General features: G+C 43.4%; 1 protein-coding gene across 2 annotated transcripts in view; it reads right to left on the minus strand.

The window, feature by feature from the left end:
- Positions 1–3,253: 3,253 nt before the first annotated feature.
- mgat4c (mgat4 family member C) overlaps positions 3,254–25,713 on the minus strand; it is a 96,267-nt gene continuing 73,807 nt past the window's right edge. For both annotated transcript variants that reach the window (XM_080191741.1, XM_080191742.1), the window contains exons 3-5: positions 6,584–6,738; positions 4,705–4,852; positions 3,254–4,567 (exon numbers count right to left, since the gene is read on the minus strand). In XM_080191741.1, the coding sequence (XP_080047867.1) occupies positions 3,414–4,567; positions 4,705–4,852; positions 6,584–6,738 (1,457 nt within the window). In that variant the 3' untranslated portion in view covers positions 3,254–3,413. The remainder of the gene's footprint in view (positions 4,568–4,704; positions 4,853–6,583; positions 6,739–25,713) is intronic.

Genomic DNA, 25,713 nt, shown 5'->3' on the forward strand with positions numbered 1-25,713 from the left:
CAGAACTTCAGACCTGAAAGACTGGCTACAAATGAAAATTGGATCTAATCAGGCCAGTTCAGAAAAATGAGGGGGGATCTCGTAGAATTTTATAAAATTCCAACAAGACTAGATAGGGTAGATGCACGATGAATATTCCCATTTGCTGGGGTGTCCAGAACCAGTCTGAAGATACAGGGTAAACCATTTAGGACAGAGATGAGGAGAAATTTCTTCACCCAGAGTCTGGTCAGCCTGTAGAATTCACTATTACAGAAAATATTTGAGGCCAAAACATTGTATGTTTTCATGAAATAGTTAGAAATAAATCACTTGAGGAGAAGGGGATCAAAGGATAGGGGGAGAAGGCGGGATCAGGTTATTGAGTTGAATGATCAGCAACGATGATAATGAATGGTGGAGCAGGCGCGAAGGACCGAATGGCCTCCTCTTGCACCTCTCCTCTTTTGGTGCTTCATTGCAGTTCCTATTTTTTTTAAAAAAAGCCCATTGGCAGCTACAAAGCTACCTGGAGCTGAGTAATAGCCTGAAATGATACCTTATCAAATGTTCAGAGCTGGCCCTGGCTGTGGGGAAGATTGATTACTGAGGTAAATAACTTCATTGGAGAGTAAATTCGGCAAGGATGTCAAACCAACATCCAATCTCTACTGGGCAAGTCAGAATAAAATTGGATCCTCCATCCCTCTTAGCTTGAAGTTTGTGGATTGCTTATAATGTGAGCACAAACAAAAAATACAAGTGTTATGAATAATCCTGTCATATCGGAAATGGATTCCATACACACACACACACACACACACAAGCAGCTTGCTCCCTTTAGATAGGAATGTAATAGAAACATTACTCAAATGAATATTTTGTAATTTGCAGTTCAGATTTTCTACAGGTAGCCTGAAATTATAACTAAAAAAATGATGTGAAGAAACTGAAGGGAGCCATCTGTTGATCTCACTAAATGCTATTGACCCACTCTGGGCAATTATGAGCACTATCCTGCTCAGATTATCGAGCCTGCTTTCAGCTAGCAGAATTACAGCTCTGGGCAAAAGATATTATGTTTAGATCAAGGCTTTGGGTGAGCGTGAGGCCTTTGGTTGAAACGTAACACACAAAAAAACTTTCCATTTACATAGAACTTAAACCAGTCCTCACAATATCTCACAGTGCTTTATAACCAGTGAATTGCTTCTGAAGTGGTCCCTGTGGTTAGGTAGGCCAGCCAACAGCAATTATAACTTGCATAAATCGGAAACTTAAGAAGAAATTTATTTACAGTAAGTGGACATCGTGAGCTAGGTCAACATTTATTGCCCATTCTTAGTTACCCTTGAGCAGGTGGTGGTGAGTTGCCTTCTTGAACCGCTGGAACTACTTTAACTCTGGATTTCTCCTTGTCCCGTTCCGTATAGTAAAATCGCTATTCCCGAAATGTGCCCTGGCTGACACTTGATTTATTTGGCCTGTCACATTCCCCAGAACTAGATCTCCTTCACCAGACTAGAAACATACTGATCTGGAAAACTTCCCTGAACAGAAACTCTTTACCACTCTGTCCTTTACACTATTACTATCCCAGTTTATAATTGGATACTAAAATGATCTCTCTGATTTCCTTGCAAGTTTGTTTCTCTGTATCGTTCCACTATTGGTGGCCCATGGTATGTGATGGTGCCTCTAGCATTTCTTAGTTCAAACTAAATAGAATTGCAATTTGAAAGTTAGCTATTCCCTTTAAGTCAACCAGAATCTATCTGTACCAGAAATGTTTTGAGGATTAAGCTCCATATTTACAATGGTTCTTGCTCAGAAATGTTTTTGACCGTAACCACGGCATTTTAATTTGTCACAACATTGGATACCCCAGTAGGCTTTCCTTAAGGGATGATATAAGGGGGTGGCACAGTGGTTAGCACTGCTGCCTCACAGCGCCCAAGTTCGATTCCCGGCTTGGGACACTCTCTTTGTGGAGTTTGCACATTCTCCCCGTGTCTGCGTGGGTTTCCTCCAGGCGCTCCAGCTTCCTCCCACAGTCCAAAGTTGTGCAGGTTAGGTGGATTGGTCATGCTAAATTGCCCTTTGGTGTCAGGGGGAAAAGCTAGAATAAATGGGGACAGGGCCTGGGTGAGATTGTGGGCAGTGCAAACTCGATGGGCCAAATGACCTCCTTCTGCACTACAGGATTCTATGACATACAATTTGTTTATCAAATTTCTAGTCCCTTGGAATTACTTGGGTAATCAAATTGTTTGCATGAGGAAACAGAGGGAAAAGACTGTACAATATCTTTAACTTGATGAAATTGGCTCACAAGATACTTTGTGAATAAACTATTATAATTCATTCGAGACACGAGACTACTTAGAAGATCTGATATTCATTCTTCATGTGACTGACATCCTGTTTTACCTTAAAAGCAAACCTCGAACAGTTGAAGAAAACAAATGCTTTCGTACACCCATGATGTTGATATGCCGGTGTTGGACTGGGGTAAACACAGTAAAAAGTCTGACAGCACCAGGTTTAAGTCCAACCAATTTATTTGATAGTAAACTCACTAGCTTTCAAGGTTTCCCTCTTCTTCAGGTGAATGGAGAGTTCTGGCCTGAGGCCAGAATCGGTTGGACTTAAACCTGGTGTTGTTAGACTTTTTACTTCGTACACCCAAGCAGTGAATGTGCTTGCTCTCTTTTAGAATTTGAATTATACCGAATGGTTTGCCAATATGTTTGCAAGTGTGTTCAGGGACAATTGAAGTAGTGGGACAAGATGATCGAAGAAAGAGATTTATAGGCCTGAGTTTACATTGTGGGAGACAAGCATCTAACTGCCGACCAATTCATTTGAAATCTCTCCCTCTTTCTCCACTCACAGGGGCAGTCGACAATTTATTTTATTTGGGAAATCTCTCCGCTGTCGTAGCTGAGAGAGAAAATCCACAAGGGGCAGGTTAAATATTTGTACACTGGTATTCCACAATATAGAGTGGGATTCTCCGACTGCAAGATCAGGAATTCCCACCCGAGCTCAACCAGACCTTCAAATGGGTCTGTCAAATTTTCTGTTCTTGCCCGTTACGATTTCTGCGAAGGGCAAGACTGGAGAATTTTGGCCATAATTTCAATGCATCTATTTGCTTCAGGTGAAACGCTCAGAACTACATTGGGCCTGATGGAATCTGATTACTTCAGATCCTGAAAGCCATCTTCTACCCTCTTCCATTGAGAATATTCCCGATCAGCTGTCCGAGTCTACTGCTAATTCCCTCCATATTAACTTTTTTAGAATTTTTATTTCAGAACGTAAAAAGCAAAACATTGATTTTGATAACACGTGTGACAATTGTTCAGCAGCTGCCTGGAGTTTGTTACAAAACGTTTTGCATTGACTCCCGTGAGATAACATTGGAAGGTCTAACTGGATAGCGGACTGGTCCAAATACTGATACTTCTGATAATCAGCCACTCCTTCTGGTTTTCTGTTACCAGTATCCGAATGCAGTGAATGTCAAAATTAACCTTGTGACCAATATCCTTCAGCTCAATCCTTCCATGTTGAAACTCGCCTAGTTTGGTATAGCTAGGACATTGCTTTCCTTTTTTCGCTGCTTGCACATTTTGGCCAACCTCTAATGCCCCGTGGTGCAAAATATCATTCTGCCTATCGTCAGTCCCCGTTTCAATCTTCAGTTTGTCGATCTTAGCTGGCTTGTCGAGTACGATAACAAAGTAATCTCCAGCAGACGTAGACTTCCCCCAAAAGTACTCATCCACGTTGCTGTACGCTTTGCTCGGGTCATAGTGTTCAAACACATTCATGTTGGTGTAAAGGGTTGCAGGGGGGTTGTCGGGAATGTCGAAGGAGTCTTCCTCAAAATCATCATCCTTGAGTTTATTTTCCGTCCCTCTGAACGAAGAGTAATATCCCATGTGCTGAAACAAAGAAGGCTTGAATCGTATGATATCCTTTTGGGCGAGCAGTCCTTGGAAATGAATTAGCAACCAGTCGCAAGGCATCTCCTGATAAAACATTAATAAAAATTGCGCCAGTCGTGGCAGGTCACGTGAATGGTAAAGCTTTCCAATATAGCCCAACTTTGAAAACTCTAATGTCACCCAATAGGAGCCTTTTCTTGAGGTAATGACTTTTTTAATGGCAGATAGGAAGTTTTTAGAGCAGCGAATGTCATCTTCTAACATTATGTAGTAGTCCGACAAATTGGCACAGAAATTAAGGAGGAAAGCATAATCTACATTCTGTTTAGATCTAAATCTCACACGATCTTCCGGGTCATTGTAGTTTCTTTTGAGGCCATCTAAACTAGGGTAATACTCCTCTAGAGTATGGATAACCATCAATCGACCAGAAATGATGTGATGGGCAAATTTTCTGGAGACATCTTGGACAACACCTTCACACCATGAGAGGTCAAAGTCTGCTAAGTGTACAATAACTACAATTTCATTCAGCTCTTCGTAGCTGGATTGGTCAAAAATAGATTTAATTGTTTCTAGTAGGTAGTTACCTCTTTTTCTTTTCACTGATGACAGTCCTATTGTTAAATATTCTGCACAAAAACATTAGAAAGAGGTTATCACTAAACCACAGGTTATTTTAATTGTTTTAGACAAGGATATGTTTTGATGATTGATTCAAATTACTTTTAGTAAAAAAACATGACGTACATAATAGAAACAAACTCACTTTTTCTAGGTATAGGGAAACCTGCAAGGTAACGGTAGGTGACATTTATTGCTCCTGAAAAGTTAGTTAGATCTTTGAACGTATGGACATATCTTTCTGAGTTAAGTTGGTGTGAAGTTATTTCTCTTGCCAGTCTCCGCTCTCCTTCCTGAAGAGTAAGAAAAATAATTGTAATTTCAGAGTAAAAGATATGGCAAAGATATTTTTCATTATAATCAAAACCTCTATCTTAGAGATCCTTTATTGTTTTCTCATTGAATTCCTAAAGTGCAGCAGGAGACCATTCTGCCGACTGAGTGTCCACTGAGCACAATCCCACCCAGGCCCTATTCCCCTAACCTCACCTATTTACCCTGCTAATCCCCCTGGCAGTTGGGTTAATTTAGCACAGCCAATCTACTTAACCCATACAGCATTGGACTGTGGTAGGAAAGTGGAGCAACCGGAGGAAACCCACACAGGCATGGGGAGAATGTGCAAACACCACACAGTTAGTGACCTGAAACTGGAATTGAACCCAGGTCCCCAGTGCTGTGAGGCAGCAGTTATAACCACTGTTCCACTGTGCCAACCCTGTTCTAAGTCAATTTTCTGGGCGCTGTCTTACTCAAAATATGCCCACAATACTTGCAGAGTTTCCGTCAAATGCAACCCACCAGCAAGTCTGAACAGTTCACACCACTGCATCAACCTTGGACCTGACATTAATCGGAATGATACGATTGTCAGAAAAGCATCCAAGGTCTGAACTGTCTTCTTGTTGGCAAGTTTATAGCTGGATGGCAAACCTGAGAAAGGAATCCACTGTTAATTCACTGGAATTACCTCCCGTGGGTGGCATGGTGGCACAGTGGTCAGAACTACTGCCTCACAACACCAGAGACTCGAGTTCAATTCCCGGCTTGAGACACTGTTGGTGTGGAATTTGCACATTCTCCTCATGGCTACGTGGGTTTCCTCCGAGTGCTTTAATTTCCTCCCACAGTCCAAAGATGTGCAGGTTAGGTGGATTGGTCATGCTTAAGTGTCCCAGGATCTGCAGGTTAGGGGGATTAGTGGGGTAAATATGTGGAGTTATGGGAGTAGGCCCTGGGTAAGTGCTCCGTTGGAGAGTTGGAGCAGACTCGATGGGCCAAATGGCCTCCTTCTGCACTGCAGGGATTCTCTGAGCTCTGATTCCTGCTGAATAAGATTAAGGTTATGTCCAACAGATTGTCCATAGAATTCCTTTAAGATCCAGTTTGCATCAAAATGATCCATAAATTCTCCTTAAAATTACACGGTTTATTACCAAGGTTAACATATGTTTCAAGAAACTGCAAAGGGTTCTGAACGAAGCCCAGTCTAACATGCAAACCAGCTTCCCATCCACTGACTCTATCCACACTTCCTGCTGCCTCGGAAAAGCAGCCAGCATAATCAAGCACCCCATGCATCCCAGATATTCTCTCTTCCACCTTCTTCAGTCCAGGAAAAGGTACAGATGTCAGATCATATACCAGCTGGCTCAAGAACAGATTCTTTCCTACTGCCATCAGACTTTTGACTGGACCAATGTTATATTAAGTTGATCTTTCTGCACACCCTAGCTATGACTGCAGCACTATATTCTGCACCCTCTCCTTTCCTTCTCTCCTATGTACTCTATGAACAGTATGCTTTGCCTGTATAACACTCAAGAAAAAATACTTTTCACTGTATCCTAATACATTTGGCAATAATAAATCAAATTCAAATAAAAAAGAGAAATATTTATGCTGTTGAACCAGCACAGTGGTTAAGGGCATTAAGGAATTGAAATAATTTATTTCGGAACATTTTCATTCAAAACTGCTGTGATTAAGTGTTAAATGTTGCCATTATCATTTGTATTTTTTACCATCACATATCTGTCCTCTTCCATATACAGGTTCAGGCAAAGCAGGCAAATTGCAAGGAACGCCAGCACTGGAATAGTCGAGCGCTTCCGGAAACATCTCATCTTCTCTGCACATTTCCAATACAGTCTCATGATAAACCTAACTTTGAAGTTTCCTGTAAAAAGAAAAGAAAGGTTTTTAAAAACATTTCCTTTACTACATTGCTCAACACACACATGCGCATGCGCACACACACAAATACACACACACAAACACACACATACATTCACACATGCACGCACACGCACACACACACACACACACACACCGATAACACCGTTGCACAGTGGTTAGCACTGCTGCCTCACAGTGTCAGGGACCCAGGTTCGATTCCTGATTTGGGTCACAGTCTGTGTGAAGTCTGCACGTTCTCCCCATGTCTGCGTGGGAATTCTCAGGGTGCTCCAGTTTCCTCTCACAGTCCGAAAAACATTCTGGTTTTCTGCATGGCCATTCTAAATTTTCCCTCAGTGTATCCAAACGGGAGCTGGACTATGGCAACTAGGGGATTTTCACAGTAACTTCATTGCAGTGTTAATGTCAGCCGACTCGTGACACAAATAAATAAACTAAAAACATAAGCATACAATTTGCTACTCATCTATACATTGCTTAATTTTTGACCCATTGAGGTAACATTTGTGGAACAAATATTAGGACCTCCATGTCTGGTGTTAACACGGTGAATAAAATTTAATCTGCTAAAAAGTACAATGCAATTTCAACAACATATTCCGATTTTTCTCTTTTTAGCACAATGTCACTTCTGGTTGGTTGCAGTTAACATTGTGATTTACAATTTAATTAAGAAAAAACCCAACAGAAAAAAACTTGATTTGAATTCTTTATTATTCCAAGGCCTTTGGACATCTTTTAGATTAAAGATATGCGGCCAATGAAAGGTACTGTTATTATCTTTTAAAGAAATATACCTGTGTAGTCAAATTTATGAAAATTTGCAGCACGGTAGCACAGTGATTAGCACTGCTGCTTCACAGCTCGGGGGTCCTGGGTTCGATTCCCAGCTTGTGTCACTGTCTGTATGGAGTTTGCACATTCTCCTTGTGTCTGTGTGGGTTTTCTCCAGTACTCTGGTTTCCTCCCACAGTCCAAAAATGTGCAGGTTAGGTTGTTTGTCATGCTTAGAAATTGCCCCTTAGTGTCCAGGGATACGTAGGTTACAGGGATTAGTGGGTATAATATGTCAGGATATGGGGGTAGGGCCTGGGCGGGGTTGTGTTTGGTGCAGACTTGATGGGCCGAAGGGCCTCTTTCTGCGCTGTAGGGTTCTATGAGTCTATGATTCTATGAAAAGTTGCCAATAAACGTCTTTGAAACAAAGTACCCAATTTCTTTCATATCGTTATTCTCTTTCCCTTTCTGCTTTTGTCTCTTAAACCTATCCTGAATAAGGAATCCTGAGTTCCAAACTCCACAAGGTAAAATTGCTTTCCCAGCACCCTGGATGCAGTTGAAACAGAAAATGAATCTAGGACCTGCAAATTTCTTTGCTCATAACAAATCCTACTATGAACAGATGAATCATAAAGATAAAAAGCTGCTTGCTAAAATTAAATGCAGAGATTTCTTTATGTGTGTACCTGTCCTTCCTACTGAAGGAAGTCACCAGTAACTCATCTGAAAGCATAACTGCACTGTCTCGAGATCATTTACAGGTTTCCTTCCAAATTCTTCATTTGGAGATAGCGTGACTCTTCAATCTTCATTGGAGTCAAAGGAAACAAAAATCAGGAAGTGTCCATCAGGCTGTTGATTCATCATCGCCTGTTTTATACCATCCCACAAAGTCAAAGGGAGTGATGGCAGAAAGGGAATCATGAGGTGGCGGTTACAAGAGGGGTTGCAGGTCAGAAACATGGGCAGGGTGATGGTCTTCAGTGTGCTCCCTCTTCCTGATTCTTGATCGGGCATTCATAGAATCTACAGTCTTGAAGGAGGCCATTTGGCCCATTGAATCTGCACTAACAGCAATCCCACCCAGGACTTATCCGAGTAACCCACATATAACTTCAGCATTAAAACACATCTACCCACTAGCTGTTCAATAAACATGCCAGAAAAGATTAGGGCTGGTTCATTCAAGATATAAGTGAATTTTTAACTGTGTGTTTAAGTCTCAGTTAACACTGGCACTGAAAAATATTTTTTACCAGTTTGGAATCTCATTCCTTCAGACATTGATTATTGCTGGAAATTTAGAAATGAATAAATATTACTAATTTTACTTTTGTTTCTAAATACTGTCTTTCTTTCTTCCATCTAATTATTTCACCTTTTGCAAACGACTTTACATTGAATTAAATATGTTAATTTATACTGCCTCGTTTAGGCTGTATGGTTCAACAAGGACTCATCAACCTGATTGGCTTTTGTTTGCCTGATACACAAATGTCCCAGATTTTCTCCAAATGGCACCAGGCTAAAATGGATTTCAAAGTGTAGTAACTTGTTGAGCTAAAGCCCCAAAATAATTTATAGCTAGAATCATAGAATCCTACAGTGCAGAAGGAGGCCATTCAGACCATCGAGTCTGCATCAACCACAATCCTGCCAGTCCCTATCCCATAATGCCATGCATTTACCCTAGCGAGCCCCCCTGACTCTAAGGGGCAATTTAGTAAGGCCAATCCACCTAACTCGCACATCTTTGGACTATGGGAGGAAACTGGAGCACCCGGAGGAAATCCACACAGACGCAGGGAAAGTGTGCAGACTCCACACAGCCAGTGACCCGTGTCGGGAATCGAACCACTGTGCTATCATGTCGCCCTAGTCGTAGTTAATAGTAAATAGTTTATGGGCAAATGCGCATCCAACATCATGCATTCACCACTGACAGCAAAATCAAGGATATTCAGAGTATATTTTCATTGTTGAGGTTCAGATTACAGTGTAGCAACATTAAATGCATATTACAATCTTGTAACTTATTCCAGTGCTATCAACTGGAATTTACCAGCAATAACCTGCTTACCAATGTTCAGTTTAGATTCTCCCATTCAGCTCCTGGCCATGTTATAATCTTGGTCCAAACGTGGGCAAAAGATCTGAATGAGAATGAATGCCCTTTACAACAAAGCAACATTTAACTGAGAGTTAAATGGACCATAGCACAATAAGGATCAGCAGGAATGCAGGGAACCTGTCCACTAGTTGGAGTCAGAAGGAATACAGTTGTGTTTTTTGGAAGCCAATGTTCTCAGCCCCAGGACATCACTGCAGTAGTTCCTCAGGGTGGTGTCTTAGACCTCTCCTCACTGCTATCGTCAGTTGCTTCATCTGCCATAACGTCAGAAGTGGGGGTGTTTGCTGATGAGTGTACAATGTTCTGTACCATTCATAGCTCATCGTGTACTGAAACAGTTTATGCCCACATGCAGTAAGACCTGGATAATATTCAGGTTTGGGCTGATAAATGGCAAGTAACATCACACAAGTGCCAGGAAATAATAATCTCCAACAGTAAAAAAAATCCGCATCTCCCCTTGACACCTACCATCATTGCCATCACTGAATCTCCCACCATCTCAACATTCTGGGGCTTACTATTGAGCAGAAACTTAACTGGACCAGCCATGTAAATACTATCGTTACAGGATAGGTCAGAATCTGGGAATCCTGTGGTGAGTGACTCATCTTCAGACTTCCCAAAACCTGTCAACCATCTGCAAGCCACAAGGAGTGTGAGGAAATGCTTTATACTTGTTTGGACAAGTACAGTCCCAACAACATTTAATAAGTTCAGTAACATCCAGGGCAAAGCAGTCTGACTGATTAGCCACCTTAAACTATCACTTCTTCACCAGTGGTGCAGACTGCCAGCAGCATGTACCATCAACACGATATACTGCAGCAACTCATAACCCGTGACTTCAAACACCTAGAAGGACAAGGACAGCAAAGAAGTGGGAACATCACCCCCTGTAAGTTCCCCTACAAGTCACACTCCATGCCATTTTCATTCCCACCTTTTCTACACGTGCAGTTTTTGGCTCTGATCTGAGCTGCTGGTTGTCTGGTGAATTAGGCCTCGTCTGCTGCCCCTAGTGGCTAGAAATGGTCTAGTCCATATTTTCAAAGACTAAGTGCATAAAACTGAGAGTGAAAACTCGCCTGAGAAACGGATCAGCAACTCTCCAGTTTTCACGCCGGCTGAACACTTAGAAAAAATCTCGGAAAATTCTGCCCTCTAACTCCAGGGTAAGTGCTGTGAACGTGCACCTTGCATGTTATTTTTCTATCAACTTGATCAGGAGTAATGAAGAATTGCTCCAAAGAAGCGCTGTCGTTTATTCCATCTGCTGGATAAAAGCAGCCAGACTGTGTCAAAGGCAATAAGGTCCTTTGGCAAACAATCTGGCATTGGCGTTGCTATGTTTGAACTGTTATCAAGGAAAGAATATTTTATGGAAAAAACACAGCAAAGGCAGAGCTTGAAAGAAAAAGCTTTCCAAGGACAGCACGGTGGCACACTGCTGCCTCGCAGCGCCAGGTTCGATTCCGGCCTTGGATGACTGTGTGGAGTTTGAACGCTCTCCCCGTGTCTTGCGTGGGTTTCCTTCAGCTGCTCCGGTTTCCTGCCGCAGTCTGAAAGATGTGCTGGTTAGGTGCATTGACCATGCTAAATTGTCCAAAGATGTGCAGGTTAGGTGGATTGGCCATGGGAAATGTATGGGGGCCACGGGGGGAGAGGCCTAGGTAAGATACTTTGCCAGAGAACCGGTGCAGGCTCAATGGGCTGACTGGCCTCTTCTGCACTGTAGGAATAATGATTCTCTGATGACCTGCACTTACCCTACAACTTTAATACTTGACATGACTCCCAACTGGGGAAAGAATGACATTTACAGTGCTTACTTCGAAATCTTTTCTCCCTTCATTTGGAGAATTAGTTGATTTTCTAATAAACCAAAAATGCACCAAAAACAAATTTCTGACAAAACTTCTAGCAAAAAAAAACTTCTTAAATATTTCCCAGTTGTATACTGAAAGTACTAAATATTATGGCTTGTTCCAGTTCTTTGCCATTTACACTGTTCTCCACCAGGTGGTAGATGTGGTTCCATGACAACTTAGTTTGACTTTCAGAGAGCCTAATTGTGCACGTAGTATTTAGACTTTGAAACCAATCTGTAGGGAGGAAGTACAGCTTGCAAATAACCATTTCAATGTAAAAACTGTCTGGTTCATCCAGTCAGTCAGTTCCGAGTTAGCTGTTCTCCACTGGAGTGGATGTGGTGTCCTAGTCGAAGTTGAGAAGGGTGAAGATCAGCCCGTTTTCCCCATTTGTCACTCTTAGCAGCTAATCTGCGGCCCCCTTGCTGGCAGCATGAAGCACAGACATGCGGATGGCAGGCGAAGTCAGGATTGAGCTTGTATATAGATAGCCCTTCAACAGTTGCACAGCCTGCTGACACTCACGGTCAAGGCCTACCCAAGAATAATGACCAGTTTGGCAAGGGATAAGCGGATAATCAGGCCTGCGGAACTGTGCCTTCAGCGAGAGAGAGAAGATTGAAGAAAAGGAAAGTGAAAGTCTAAACAGAAGGTTTCATTTTAATGCTGTGTGTCCACATCTTAGCGCTATTCTAGCAATCAGGGAATAACAATATGCAATTAATATTCACTTACATCCTCCAAAGAATATTAAAGCATTCTTCTCTCCCCTGATAATGAAACAAATAAAATACAGACACCGAAGACGTCATTCCTCATTAATCATCAATGCTGCTTTTGAAGATAACAATTGCATCTTTAAGGAGCTTTCTTCATCTATTGCTTTCCAAAGTACTCTGACTTTTTTAAAAAAATTTGATTTGATTTATTATTGTTTCTCTTGCAGGGTATTTGCCTCAATCTGATCCCATCTCTCAAATACTTTGCCTTGTCGGCGCAGGATCTTATTCTATATCTGTGAACTACTGAATTCTGCCAACTATCTTTCAAAGTGTTCACTCATTCTGGGTTTATATATTAATCTTTGTTCTATGTTCATGTAATGATAGATTCGTTCAATCAGTTTGTCCCCAATACCTCAGCAAATCTCTGTTTTCCTTCCCTGAGTCTCTGTCCCTGTCTAGCAAATGGCCGGAAATTGCTGCAACACATTTTATGAGCATCAGTGTGATCACTGGCATTCTAGACAAGTCATTTATGAAATGGAGCTTGTGGCGGCCACCACCGCAGGCAATAGTTCGATTTGATTTATTATTGTCACACGCACTGGGATACAGTGAAAAGTTTCTGTTTCTGGATACTTCTTCAGAAAATGTACATCTGCATAACCGGGGTTATTGCTTATGTGGTTGATTTTTCACTTGTATCATTTGGCATTAATGGGGCCAGTGCCATGTGATCCTCAGTGATGCAGTTGACACATCCTGAAACCTGGGAGCACGGTGGCATAATGGTTGTGCCACCGCCAGGGACCCGGGTTCAATTCTGGCCTTAGGGGACTACTCGTGTGGAGTTTGCATGTTCTCCCCGTGTCTGTGTGGGTTTCCTCCGGGTGCTCCAGATTCCTCCCACAATCCAAAGATGTGTAGGTTAGGTGATTGACCGTGTTAAATTGCCCCTTGGTGTCCTCAGATGTGTTGGTTAAGGGGGTTAGTGGGGAAATTTTTAGGGTTACAGGGATAATTTGCTCTGTTGGAGAGTCATTGCAGACATGATGGGTCGAATGGCCTCCTTCTGTGCTATAGGGGCCTCCCACTGGACATCCCAAGTGCCTTTCAGGGGATAGGCCCATTTCTGTACACCAATCAGCATCCTAAAACTGACTGTCATTTTAAGGTTGTTTTCATGCTGAGAGAACTTTGACTCTTCTTATGGGTATTAGAGGAGGTAAAACCCAACAAAGCTAAGCTTGACATTAAAGTTTAATTATTTATTAGTCACAAATAGGCTTACATTGACACTGCAGTGAAGTCACTGTGAAAATTCCCAAGTCGCTGAACTTCAGCACCCCTGTTTGGGTAAACTGAGGGAGAATTTAGCATGGCCAATGCACTTAACTAGCACATCTTTCAGACTGGGAGGAAGCCGGAGCGCTCGGAGGAATCCCACACAGACATGGGGAGAACATGCAGATTCCGCACAATGACCCAAGCTGGGGATTGAATGTGGATCCCTGGCGTTGTGAGGCAGAAGTGCTAACCACTGTGCTACCTTTTTTTGTCAAAGTCCAATTCAAAGTCTCAACCAGTGAGACATTACAGATCCAAGCCACTTCCTGTCTTGGACTTAATCAACATGATCCAAGCTGATAGCAGCAGATATTGCATCTTTGCATCTTAGCCAGAAGGCCTGGATGCCATTTTGAAAAATTGCTTCAAATGAAGCCTCAGTATAACTTGGTTGACTTCTATCAAGTGCAGGACAGCAAAACTACACTTGCTCTGAGCCAAAAGGCCTATTTCTCTATAATCAGGAGCTTCCTGTGCTCCCTCTGAACTCCCAGCCACCTGACGAAGGGACAGCCAGTTCCGAAAGCTTGCAACATTAGCTACAAATAAACTGTTGGACTTTAAGCTGGTGTTTTGGGATTCCTTTCTGTTTTACCCCAGTCCAACGCCGACATCTCCACATCATGACTCCCTCTGAGCCAAGCAAAACAAAAATAATTTGGACCCTTGCCACAGGAAACACACCTTGGCCATTGTAACCCACCCTGTTGAACTTTCTGACAACCAGCATCACCTGATGTTGGTCTGGCCTAATCCAATGTGCCTAGGGATGCTGACTAATTTGCTTCTTAGGGGTGATTAGGAGCGGACAGCAAACACTGACCTGGCCAGCGATGTCTGCACCCAATGAAGGCATGAAAAGAAATGATCAGTCTGTAACTTGCCAGCCTGGCAATAATGAACAAGTGGTTCAAAGCCATTGCCACAGCTGTGCTACCCCAGTGGTGGCGTCTAGTGGGGGAGATGAGAGGAAGAAGAGTGATATGAAGAACAAATGTTCGACTAATGGTTTGCCAAAGTACTAAAGTGGTGCCAATGAGGATTCTTATATATCACAGGGACTAGTGTTTTAGAACATAGAAGACAGAACCGTAAGCACAGGAACAGGCCCTTCAGCCCACAATGTTGTGCCAAACATGACACCAAATTTATCCCTCTCCCTCTATTCCTACTGAGTGATATGATGCCAGGAGATATGAGTTATACTGCTAGCATCCAGAAAAAAAAACGATCTCCGCATGTGTGCTTATCCTGCCATTCAACTGGCAGTTCTTCATACAAGAGATTTGATGGAGGCCTCTGAGCCTCTGCAACTTTCAAAGATGCTCCCACTTCATCAATGGCACAAGTTGATTTCTGAGCTTGGAATGTAGTTTATCTTTTTAAATAGAGTGAAAGCACTTCTTAAAAAGCCATTTATAGTGCACTGCCTTTTTTCTGAAGTGGGGAAGAACATTCATCATGTAAGATTCATCAACAAACATTTATTCCTTGAGATTTTACATTTTGTAACACTGCAAAGGGACAAGAAAGATGCGACCTCAAGGAAATCAATTGCAGTCAAGTAACAAAGTGTTTTTCTCAGACTACACTGTAAGGTCACACTTGGAATACCGTGTACAGTTCTGGTCACCCTATTACAGAAAGGATATTATTAAACTAGAAAGAGTGCAGAAAAGTTTTATTACGGGACTTGATGGTTTGAGTTATGAAAAGAGGCTGAATAGACTGGGATTTTTTTCTCTGGAATGTAGGAGGCTTAGGGGTGACCTTATAGAGGTCCATAAAATAATGAGGGACATAGATCAGGAAGGTCGTCAACATGTTTTCCCAAAGGCAGTGGACTCTGAAACAAGACAGCATAGGTTTAATGTGAGAGGGGAGAAATAAAAGGGTCCGGAGGGTGGTGAGTGTCCGGAATAAGCTGCCAGAGATAGTAGTAAAGGCGGGTCCAATTTTATCTTTTAAAAAGCATTCAGTTACATGGGTAAGATGGGTATAGAGAGATAGGGCCCAAATGCGGGTAATTGGGACTAGCCTAGTGGTTAAAAAAAAGATGGCATGGACATGTTGGGCCAAAGGGCCTGTTTCCATGCTGTAAACCTCTATGACTCTACGACTATGACTTTCCAATGGGGAAACACTGTGGATGGAAAGTATACCATCCCGGCCATATCAGGAACCATACCAGCTGCGTTGTGAACTCAATGCAGGGATCTGCTCCTGGTATGTCGCTCACGAGCACTAACCTGACACAGCAGTTATATGCTGCTGCGGATTAGTGAGGTTTATGGATTCACTTGGACTCTTCAATCAGATCTCCACCTGTAATATTTACTGTCTATGCTATTTCACAGTAATTAGTTGTTAATTGTCACTTAATAGAATTCTGATTACATTGCAATCATTAATCCTGCCACGTAGACAGCATTAGATACAAAATTCAATACTCATCGTTAAAACACGCTGGAAATAAAATGCTTCAGACTGAAATAAATCTACCCTCATTTGCAAATATGTATTTAGTAGATCACCAATCTATATCCATGCTGGATTTTAACTCGTGGGTGAGTTTTGAATGTGTTCAAATTTCACCCTCTGTTTCTGTTGCACTAAACTTTCTGTCACTCTGTCTCTCCATCTTAATCTCTCTTCCTGTTCTGTGACATCAGATCTCCCTGGATTCTCTGCATCCCGATCTCTCTCAGCTCCCAAATCATTCTCTGAAGTCTGTGGCTGTATCTTACCGGCCACTCACACCACGCTTCCACTGCATCGAGATCGGTGAATTTGGCAGCCAGCCAAATCCACCCACTGGCGTGAATGGTAATAACATTCCAGTCTTTGTTTATGATCTTACTCTGTTGCACAATCTCTTGCAGGATACTTGCCTCAATATGATCCCAACTCTAAAATACTTTGCCTTTTTGGTGCAGGAGCTTATTCTATACCTGTGAACCCCTGAATTCTGTCATTCCTCAACTATCTGCCCTATTGGTCACTCATTCTGTGTTCGTATATTAATCTTTGCTGAATGCTTATGTAATGATAGCTTCCTTCACTCAATTTGTTCCCTACACCTGGGCAAATCTCTATTTTCCTTCCATGAGTCTCTATCTATCATTGTAGTGAGTAATTCATGATCTATATAGCAATTGACTTTTGGAGAAGATATTGAGGGACAGGATATATGCACATTTGGAAGAAAATGGACTAGTTGGTGGGTTTGTATGGGGAGGGTCATGTCTCACCAGCTTGATTAAACTTTTTGAAGAGGTGGCAAACATACTTGATGAGTGAAGGGCTGTGAATGTAGTTTATATGGACTTTAGTAAGGCAATTGACAAGGTCCCACATAGCAGGCTGCTACAAAAGTTAAAATCACATGGGATTCAGGCTGAACTGGTGAGCTGGATACAGAACTGTATTGGTTATGGAAAACAGAGTGTAGCGGTGGAAGGGTATTTTTCAGAATGGAGACCTGTAACTAGTGATGTCCCACAGGGATCAGTGCGGGTACCTCTGTTGTTTGTGGTATATATAAATTATCCAGTGGTCTGATTAGCACGTTTGCGGATGATACAAAGATTGGTGCAGTTGCTGATAGTCTTGATACCTTCTGAAAAAACCTCCCCACCACTGATGTCAAACTCACTGGCCTATAATTTCCTGGATTGATGTTTCCTGATGTTCTCACTGGAACGACCTGATAGAAGTCTACAAGATTAGGAGGGGCATGGACAAAATGGATAGTCAGAAGCTCAGGTGGAAGAGTCAATTACTAGGGGGCATAGATTTAAGGTGCGAGGGGCAAGGTTTAAAGGAGATGTATGAGGCAAGTGTTTTACACAGAGGGTGATGAGGGCCTGGAACTCGCTGCCGGGGGAGGTAGTGGAAGCAGATACAATAGTGAGTTTTAAGGGGTGTCTGAACAAATTCATGAATAGGATGGGAATAGAGGGATATGGTCCCTGGAAGGGTAGGGGGTTTTAGTTCTGTCGGGCAGCATGGTTGGTGCAGGCTTGGAGGGCCGAAAGGCCTGTTCCTGTGCTGTAATTTGCTTAGTTCTTTGTTCTTTGATTATCCCTGCTTCCTTTCTTAAATAAGGGAACAACTTTGGCTATTCACCAGGCCTCTGGAACCTCGCCACTGGTCACAGAGGATATGAAGATATCTGTTAAGTTCGTTTAGGAACTCTATGAATCGACTGAAAGCAAACTGGAGTCAATTGTCTGTCCTGGAATCCATCACCTTTCAATCTCTCTCTAGGTGGGAGGTGATTGTCTAGTGATATTATCGCTAGACTGTTAATCCAGAAACTCAGCTACTGTTTGGAAACCTGGATTCGAATCCCTCCATAGCAGATGGTGGAATTTGAATTCAATAAAAAATATCTGGAATTAAGAATCTATTGATGACCATGAAACCATTGTCGATGGTTGGGAAAAACCCATCTGGTTCACTAATGTACTTTAAGGAAGGAAATCTGCTGTCCTTACCTGGTCTGGCCTACATGTGACTCCAGAGCCACAGCAATGTGATTAATTCTCCACTGCCCTCTGAAATGGCCGAACAAGTCATTTAGTTCAAGGACAACTACGGATTGGCAATAAATGTTGACCAGCCAGCAAAGCCCATGTCCCACAAATGAATCTAAAGCCTTTGGTGACCTTTGATTCACCCCCATTACATTTGACCTGCAACTATTGAGCTTCAAGCTTCCTTTAGGCACAGTGGAACCATCCCCTGTTACCTCAATTTGCTATCCATTATTCTCAGCCCTTTGTCTGTCATCGCTGACTTTCCCCTGTTACCATCAACTCTCGGGTCTCAAGCATTGACCTTCTCAGTGTAATCCCTAATGACTCACAATCCTTCTTGATCTTGTGTCTTATAAATCTGACCTTCTGTGTATAGTCCACCATCTTCCCTTCTCTAGGTACCACCTCCCGACACCTCCCTCCCTCCTTCAGCCATGCCTAGTTCCTCTTTGTATGAAACCACCTGATCTCAATCATCAATGACCTCTCTGTCACCGTTGAACAATTTATTTATTATTTATTAGTCACAAGTAGGCTTATATTAACACTGCAATGAAGTTAATGTGAAAATCCCTTGTTCGCCACACTCCGGCACCTGTGTGGGTACACTGAGGGAGAATTTAGCAAGGCCAATGCACCTAACTAGCATGTTTTCCGGACTGTGGATGGAAATCGAAACACCCGGAGGAAACCCACGCAGGCATGGGGAGAGTGTGCAGACTCCATGCAGACAGTGACCCAAGTCGGGAATCGAACCCGAATCCTTGGCGCTGTGAGGCAGCAGAACTAACCACTGTGCCACCATGCTGCCAACTGTGTCAACCACAAATGTAGAGGAAAGGTTAGCTCCTCCTCACTGATTTAACCTGAGGGTCACCACAAAGGTTGAGAAAGTTGGGCCTTTGTGAATAACTTCAGCTGGGAAGAGAATTGAACCCAAATGTTGATGTTGCTCTGCATCAGGTACCATTTGTCCATCCAGTCCATTGCATGCCACATTGGAGCAGATGTGAATCTGAAGGTACACCTTTCTCAATCACTGGTCACTTTGTGGGAAAGCTTAATTCTGGCGAGGTTGCCTTTCAATGGAGCATGCACTGAGGAGCCCTCGGTTTTGCCTTTGAAAAGCTCATTCTGTGGTTAACCCACCACCAGCTCCATTCCATAGTTTCATTCACCATCGGAAAGCTGACTTTTGTACCCCGCCCCCACCCCACACAGAGCCTACACCATACACCAGTGTCCCAACCTGCCTCGATTCCCGCTCCAAGGACCTTCATAGCTTCTGCCCATTGTCTCCTATTTAATGGTGAGAGTCTGGTGGCAGGAAGCTGCTTTTTATCTGTGTGTTTGATTTAGCTCAATTGGCTGGGCAGCTGATACATATGGCGGGGCAAAGCCAACAGCGTGAGTTCAATTCCCGTGCCAGCTGAAGTTATTCACAAGGCCCCCACCTTCTGAACCTTACCCCTTTGCCTAAGGTGTGGTGATCCACAGGTTAAATCACCACCAGTCACTGCCTAAGGTCATCTGGGACTGTGGCAACTTTACCTCACCAACTTGAACACTCTTTCAGAAAGATCCAGCTCAGAAAAAGGTAAAATACTGATAATGATGAAATTTCTCATTGAAGAATTTAATTACAGCTGAAAGAGCCACACTGGGAAAATACAAGCCATCTGTGACACGGGTATTTATCTGTGGGGTGAAGGTCAACTCTACTTCAATATATAAATCTAAATTTATTGTCCACCTACACTTATTGACCGGAATCATCTGCTCCTCCAGACAATAAGGATGGATGCAGGCAGGCCTGAAAATTTGCTGGGTTGATATCAGGCCTAATACCTGACCCCTGACCCCTTCCCACTGGAAGTAAGTTCTGAGCAGGGAAACCCATGGCCAGCCTTCCTGCCCCCCCATCTCATTGAGTCACTTAAGTGAGCAAGTAAAGACCACTTGAGGGCCTCGGCTGCAATCTTCCCACCTTCTGGCAGGCCTGCCGATATGCAGCCTGCAAGAATGGTCAAACTGTGTGGGCTGACTGGACGAGGTGCGTCCTCCATTTTCACTCGCCTGTGTGTAGATTGGGAGTATGGAGGTGGGGATGTATATGGCCACTGACAACCATTCACCCATCCTTGCTGTCAACTCCAATGGCACCCCCCTCTCCCCATGAACCCCACCCTAAGATGCCAACCTCCCCCCACAAAAACAATTAGCTTGCTCTTAGGTCACTTCCTCCACATTGATGGCAGGAGTTGCCAGCTTCTAATTGGCTGGGGCAGCTCTTGTTGGACGGGACATAATTTTCCAGAGTCCTCAGTCTGGAGTTGGTCCACTGCTGCCCACTTTGCCAGCTGGTGGGCAGAAGATATGAGTTGCCTTCCTCCTTAGAATCAATGCTGGTGTCTCACCGTTTTCGCAAGCAGTGCACAAGACACCCACCGAGAATGCAAGATCCTTGTGTTGACTTCTGCTGGCTGAAAATTTCCAGAGTCCTCAGTAGACTTTTTTAATTTGTTGCTCACCTTGATTCATCCATTTCCCTGCCACATTAAGTGCCCGGCTTAAATTAATTGTACATCTACTAAAAAGTAAATTAAAACGAATAATAAGAAATATCAGTGAATATTCCACTACGATTATGATGTCTCAACAGTATTGTTACAGCTCAGCTGATCTGTTTATGCCTGAGAGTGAAATCAAAGTCTCAGTAATTTGACGATTCCCTGATCAAGAACTTAATGCTGGTTTATTCTTTGCAGATTTGTCTGACTACCGTTGAGAACAGCTCTCCGTGTAGTTGAGCGTGCGTACGACTGAGATATGAGGATTCAGAGGGTTTTATTAAATGCTTAAGCTGTGATCAAAGCCCTTGATGCCACCTGAAGTCCTTGATTAGTTTGCAGTGAAGTGATGTTCTCTAGGGGATCTGCCGTTCTAAATAAAATAATACTCGAAATTCAGTCACACTTGCCTGTATGAAAAAAAGATGCAGTTAGCAGCTGGACTGGCTGGTACTGTCATTTGGCATATGCTGCAGTGAGTGATGGTCACCGACACAATTAAAGGAAAATTGCTTTGTTGCCACTAGGTGTCAGCGATGATGGGATGTCTGAAGTATTGCTCTCGGTTAGACTATGACTGCAATATATAACAAATGAGATTGGACAGCAGAAGAATAAATTCCACAGGAATAAAAAGGTACAGTTCTGAGATTGGAGTGGGTTTCTGAAAGGGATAAGCACTGAGGGATGATGGGTTTGTTGTAAAATGAAACATATTATCAGTTGCAAAAGCCAGAAGGATGAGCACTGCAGACCCAACTCCCTCGACGCCTCTTCCTTTGTTCAATGTGTCCACATCGTTTGTGGCTTCGTGGGAATACATTGCTGTTGAGATTCTTCCACTCACCCAGTCTAACATGGGGAAGGAGCAGACTGAAAATGCTGGAAAAATTGTTTAAGAACTGCTCAGATTATTGCTCCACTGCTTGCTGTTCTGCCAAAGCGAAGGCAGATGAAGAAAGGAACTCCACAGAAACTCAGCTCTGTGAATCTGCTATCAACTATTGCAAATGTTGGGGGGGTGGGGTGGTGAAATGAACACATTTCTTAATCTTGGGTACAATTTCCACATTATTGACAGGGGATTTCATAGAATCATAAAATCCATACAGTGCAGAAGGAGGCCATTTGGCCTTCGCATCTGCACTGACAACAATCCCACCAGGCCCTAACCTCATAACTCTATGTATTTACCTTGCTAGTTCCCTGAAGGTGCGGTGGGCAGCACGGTGGTTAGCACTGCTGCCTCACAGTGCCAGGGATCCAAGTTTGATTCCCGGCTTGGATCACTGTCTGTGCAAAGTCTGCACGTTCTCCCCATGTCTGCGTGGGTTTCCTCTGAATGCTCCGGTTTCCTCCCACAGTCTGAATGATGTGCTGATTAAGTGCATTGGCCATGCTAAATTGTTGCTCAGTGTGCCCGAACAGGCATCTGAATGTGGCAACTAAAGGATTTTCAAAGTAACTTTATTGCAGTGTTAATGTAAGACACCTATACTCACACACACACACACACACACACACACATCCATACACACACTTACACACACACACACACAAATAAATAAACTTAAAAAGTGACCCTAAGGGGCAATTTACCATGGGCAATCAACCTAACTGCACATCTTTGGACTGTGGGAGGAAATCGGAGCATTCAGAGAAAACCCATGCAGACATGGGAAGAATGTACAAACTCCACACCATGATCGTGAGGCCGGAATTAGACTCGGATCCCGGGCGCTGAGGCAGCAGTGCTAACCACTTGGTCACAAAATTGGTTGATTTTACAATCAGATAACAATGTTCTGTTGGCAATCATCACCTCAACACTCAAACTGCAAGTTAAATAAGTCCAAGCAAACAAGGTCTACAGTGCAAGCTGCACTTACGAAAGCCGGATGCAGTGGTGGTCCTTGGTGCTTTCCAACTGGTGGAGGTATTTACAGACATCTCCAACCTCTCTTTACAACAATCTGAGATCCCTATCTGCTTCAAGAAGATGATCATCATCCCAATACCAAAGAAAAACCAAGCAGCGTGCCTTAAGCGATTATCATCTGGCGGCTCTGACATCTATTATTATGAAGTGCTTCGAAAGGCTAGTCATGGCCTGCATCAATTCCAGCCTCCCAGACAGCCTGGATGCAGTACAGTTTGCCGACTGCCGCAACAGGTCCACAGCAGATGCCATCTCCCTGGCCCCGCACTCAACCCTGGAACACCTGGATAACAAAGACACCTTTGTCAGACTCCTATTTATTGGCTACAGCTCAGCCCTCAACACCATTATTCCCACAAAACTCAACTCCAAACTCAGTGGTCTGGATCTCAGCACCTCCCTCTGCGACTGGATCCTGAACTTCCTAACTCACAGACCACAATCAGTAAGAATAAGCAACAACACCTCCTCCACAATCATCCTCAACACCGGTATCCCACAAGGCTGTGTTCTCAGTCCCCTACTATACTCCTTATACATCTATGACTGTGTGGCCAAAGTCCCCTCCAATTCAATTTTCAAGTTTGCTGAAGACACCACCATAGTGGGTCAGATCTCAAACAATGATGAGACAGAGTACAGGAATGAGATAGAGAATCCGGTGAACAGGTACGGCAACAATAATCTCTCCCTCAATGTCAGCGAAACGAAAGAGATTGTCATCGACTTCAGAGAGTGTAGAGGAGAACATGCCCCTGTCTAGATCAATGGGATGAAGCAGAAAGGGTCGCGATCTTCAGGTTTTTAGGTATCCAGATCACCAACAACCTGTCCTGGTCCCCCCATGCCGACACTATAGTTAAGAAAGCCCACCATCAGAAAACTAAGGAAATTTGGCATGTCAGCTATGACTCTCACCAACTTTTACAGATGCACCATAGAAAGCATTCTTTCTGGTTGTATCACAGCTTGGTATGGCTCCTGCTCTGCCCAAGACCACAAGAAACTGCAAAGGTTCGTGAGGTAGCCCAGTCCATCATGAAAATCAGCCTCCCACCCATTGACTCTGTCTACACCTCCTGCTGCCTCGGCAAAGCAACCAGCATAATTAAAGACTCCACGCACCCTCGACATTCTCTTTTCCACCTTCTTTTGTTTGGGAAAGGGATATAAAAGTCTGAGGTCGCGTACCAACCGACTCAAGAACAGCTTCTTCCCTGCTGCCATCAGACTTTTGAATGGACCTACCTTGCATTAAGTTGATCTTCCTCTATACCCTAGCTATGACTCTAACACTACATCCTGCACTGTCTCTTTTCCTTCTCTATGAATGGTATGCTTTGTCTGTATAGCACGCAAGAAACAATATTTTTCATGGTATACTAATACATGCGACAATAATAAATCAAATTAAATCAAATCAAATCAAAAGGTCTTTTAGAATCATAGAATCATAGAATCCGTATAGTGTAGAAGGAGGCCATTCGGTCCATCGAGACTGCATCGATCACAATCCCATCCCAGCCCTATTCCCGTAACCCCACATATTTACCCTGCTAATCCCCCTAACACTAAGGGAGAAGTTATATTGGTCATTCAACCTAACCCGCACATCTCTGGACTGTGAGAGGAAACCGGAGCACCCGGAGGAAACCCACTCAGACATGGGGAGAACGTGTAAAGTTCACACAGACAGTGATCCGAGGCCGGAATTGAACCTGGCTCCCTGGCACTGTGGAGATGTTTTAAAGGTGGAGGCGGGGTTGGGTTTTTGAAGCTTTTTTTAAAAAAAGAAGCATGTTTCCTTTTTATGTTTCAGTGTTCCCTCTGCTGTATTTTTCTGAATGCATTTGTTAGTTTTCCTCAGTTAGGCCTCCACTTTTTCATTTCCTTCTCAGGATAATCATTTTTTTCTTTAGTCTGCTGGTTCTGCTGTCAGCTCTCAGAGAGAGAGGGGGGATGCCCGTTCCCTCGGGGCACCTGAACAAGCTGCATAATTGAGATGTGGGCCAGGAGAGCGTGGGGTGGCATCAAATTTAGTACAGTTTTCCCCTCATCCGTCACTAGCCCAGGACACACCTGGACATGTCGGAGGATTCTCTGCCAGCTCCACTTCACAAAGGAGGGCGGCTGCAGAGTTGTAGCATCTGCTGCGCAAGGAATTGTGGACAACATCTGGATCAGGCACAGCTGCTCCCTTAGAAATGACTGTTACCGCAGCGTCGAGCTTTCATGCTGATGCTGTAGGTCACCAAGGAGACAATCGGCATATCAGGCAGTCTACAGCGCGTGCATGTGCAAGAGAAATGACAGCTGCTATGTTGGTGGGAAAGCAGCACCTTCATCTCTTTCCTTTCTGTGGAAAGTAGGCGTCAGCTGAAGCGAATGCATGGCTTTCACTCGGTACAGGGTTCTTCAATTGCAAAGAGTAGCACTTGACACAAATTTGCATATCAGGGATCTTCCTATCAATCCCACGGGCCCTCTGAAGAGAAAGATTTTGCACTCAATTAATGATCAAGTAATGACTGAGCAGCAAAACATCATTATACCTGGCAGCAGCCCTGTGCGGCATGGTGCCACTGTGGTGAGCACTGCTGTCTCACAACGCCAGTGACCCATGTTCAATTCCCAGTTTGGGTCACTGTGTGGAGTCTGCATGTTCTCCCCTGCATGGGGTTTCCTCTGGGTGCTTATTCTTCCACTGAAGGATATATTGGTTAGGTGTGTTGGCCATGCTAAATTCTCCCTCAGTGTACCCGAACAGGCACTGGAGTGTGGCGGCTAAGGGATTTTCACAGTAACTTCGTTGATTTGATTTGATTTATTATTGTCACATGTATTAGCATACAGTGAAAAGTATTGTTTCTTGCGTGCTACACAGGCAAAGCAAACGGTTTGTAGAGAAGAAAATGAGAGAGTGCAGAATGTAGTGTTACAATCATAGCTAGGGTGTAGAGAAAGATCAACTTAATGAGTTTAAGAGAGTTAGAATGAAGTTTGAGAAGCATAGGATGAGAGTAAAAGGTAGAATTAGAAGATATGCTGGGCTCA

This window comes from Carcharhinus amblyrhynchos, chromosome 6 (assembly GCF_965287045.1).
Source record: "Carcharhinus amblyrhynchos chromosome 6, sCarAmb.v2.hapA, whole genome shotgun sequence".
NCBI lineage: Eukaryota > Metazoa > Chordata > Chondrichthyes > Carcharhiniformes > Carcharhinidae > Carcharhinus > Carcharhinus amblyrhynchos.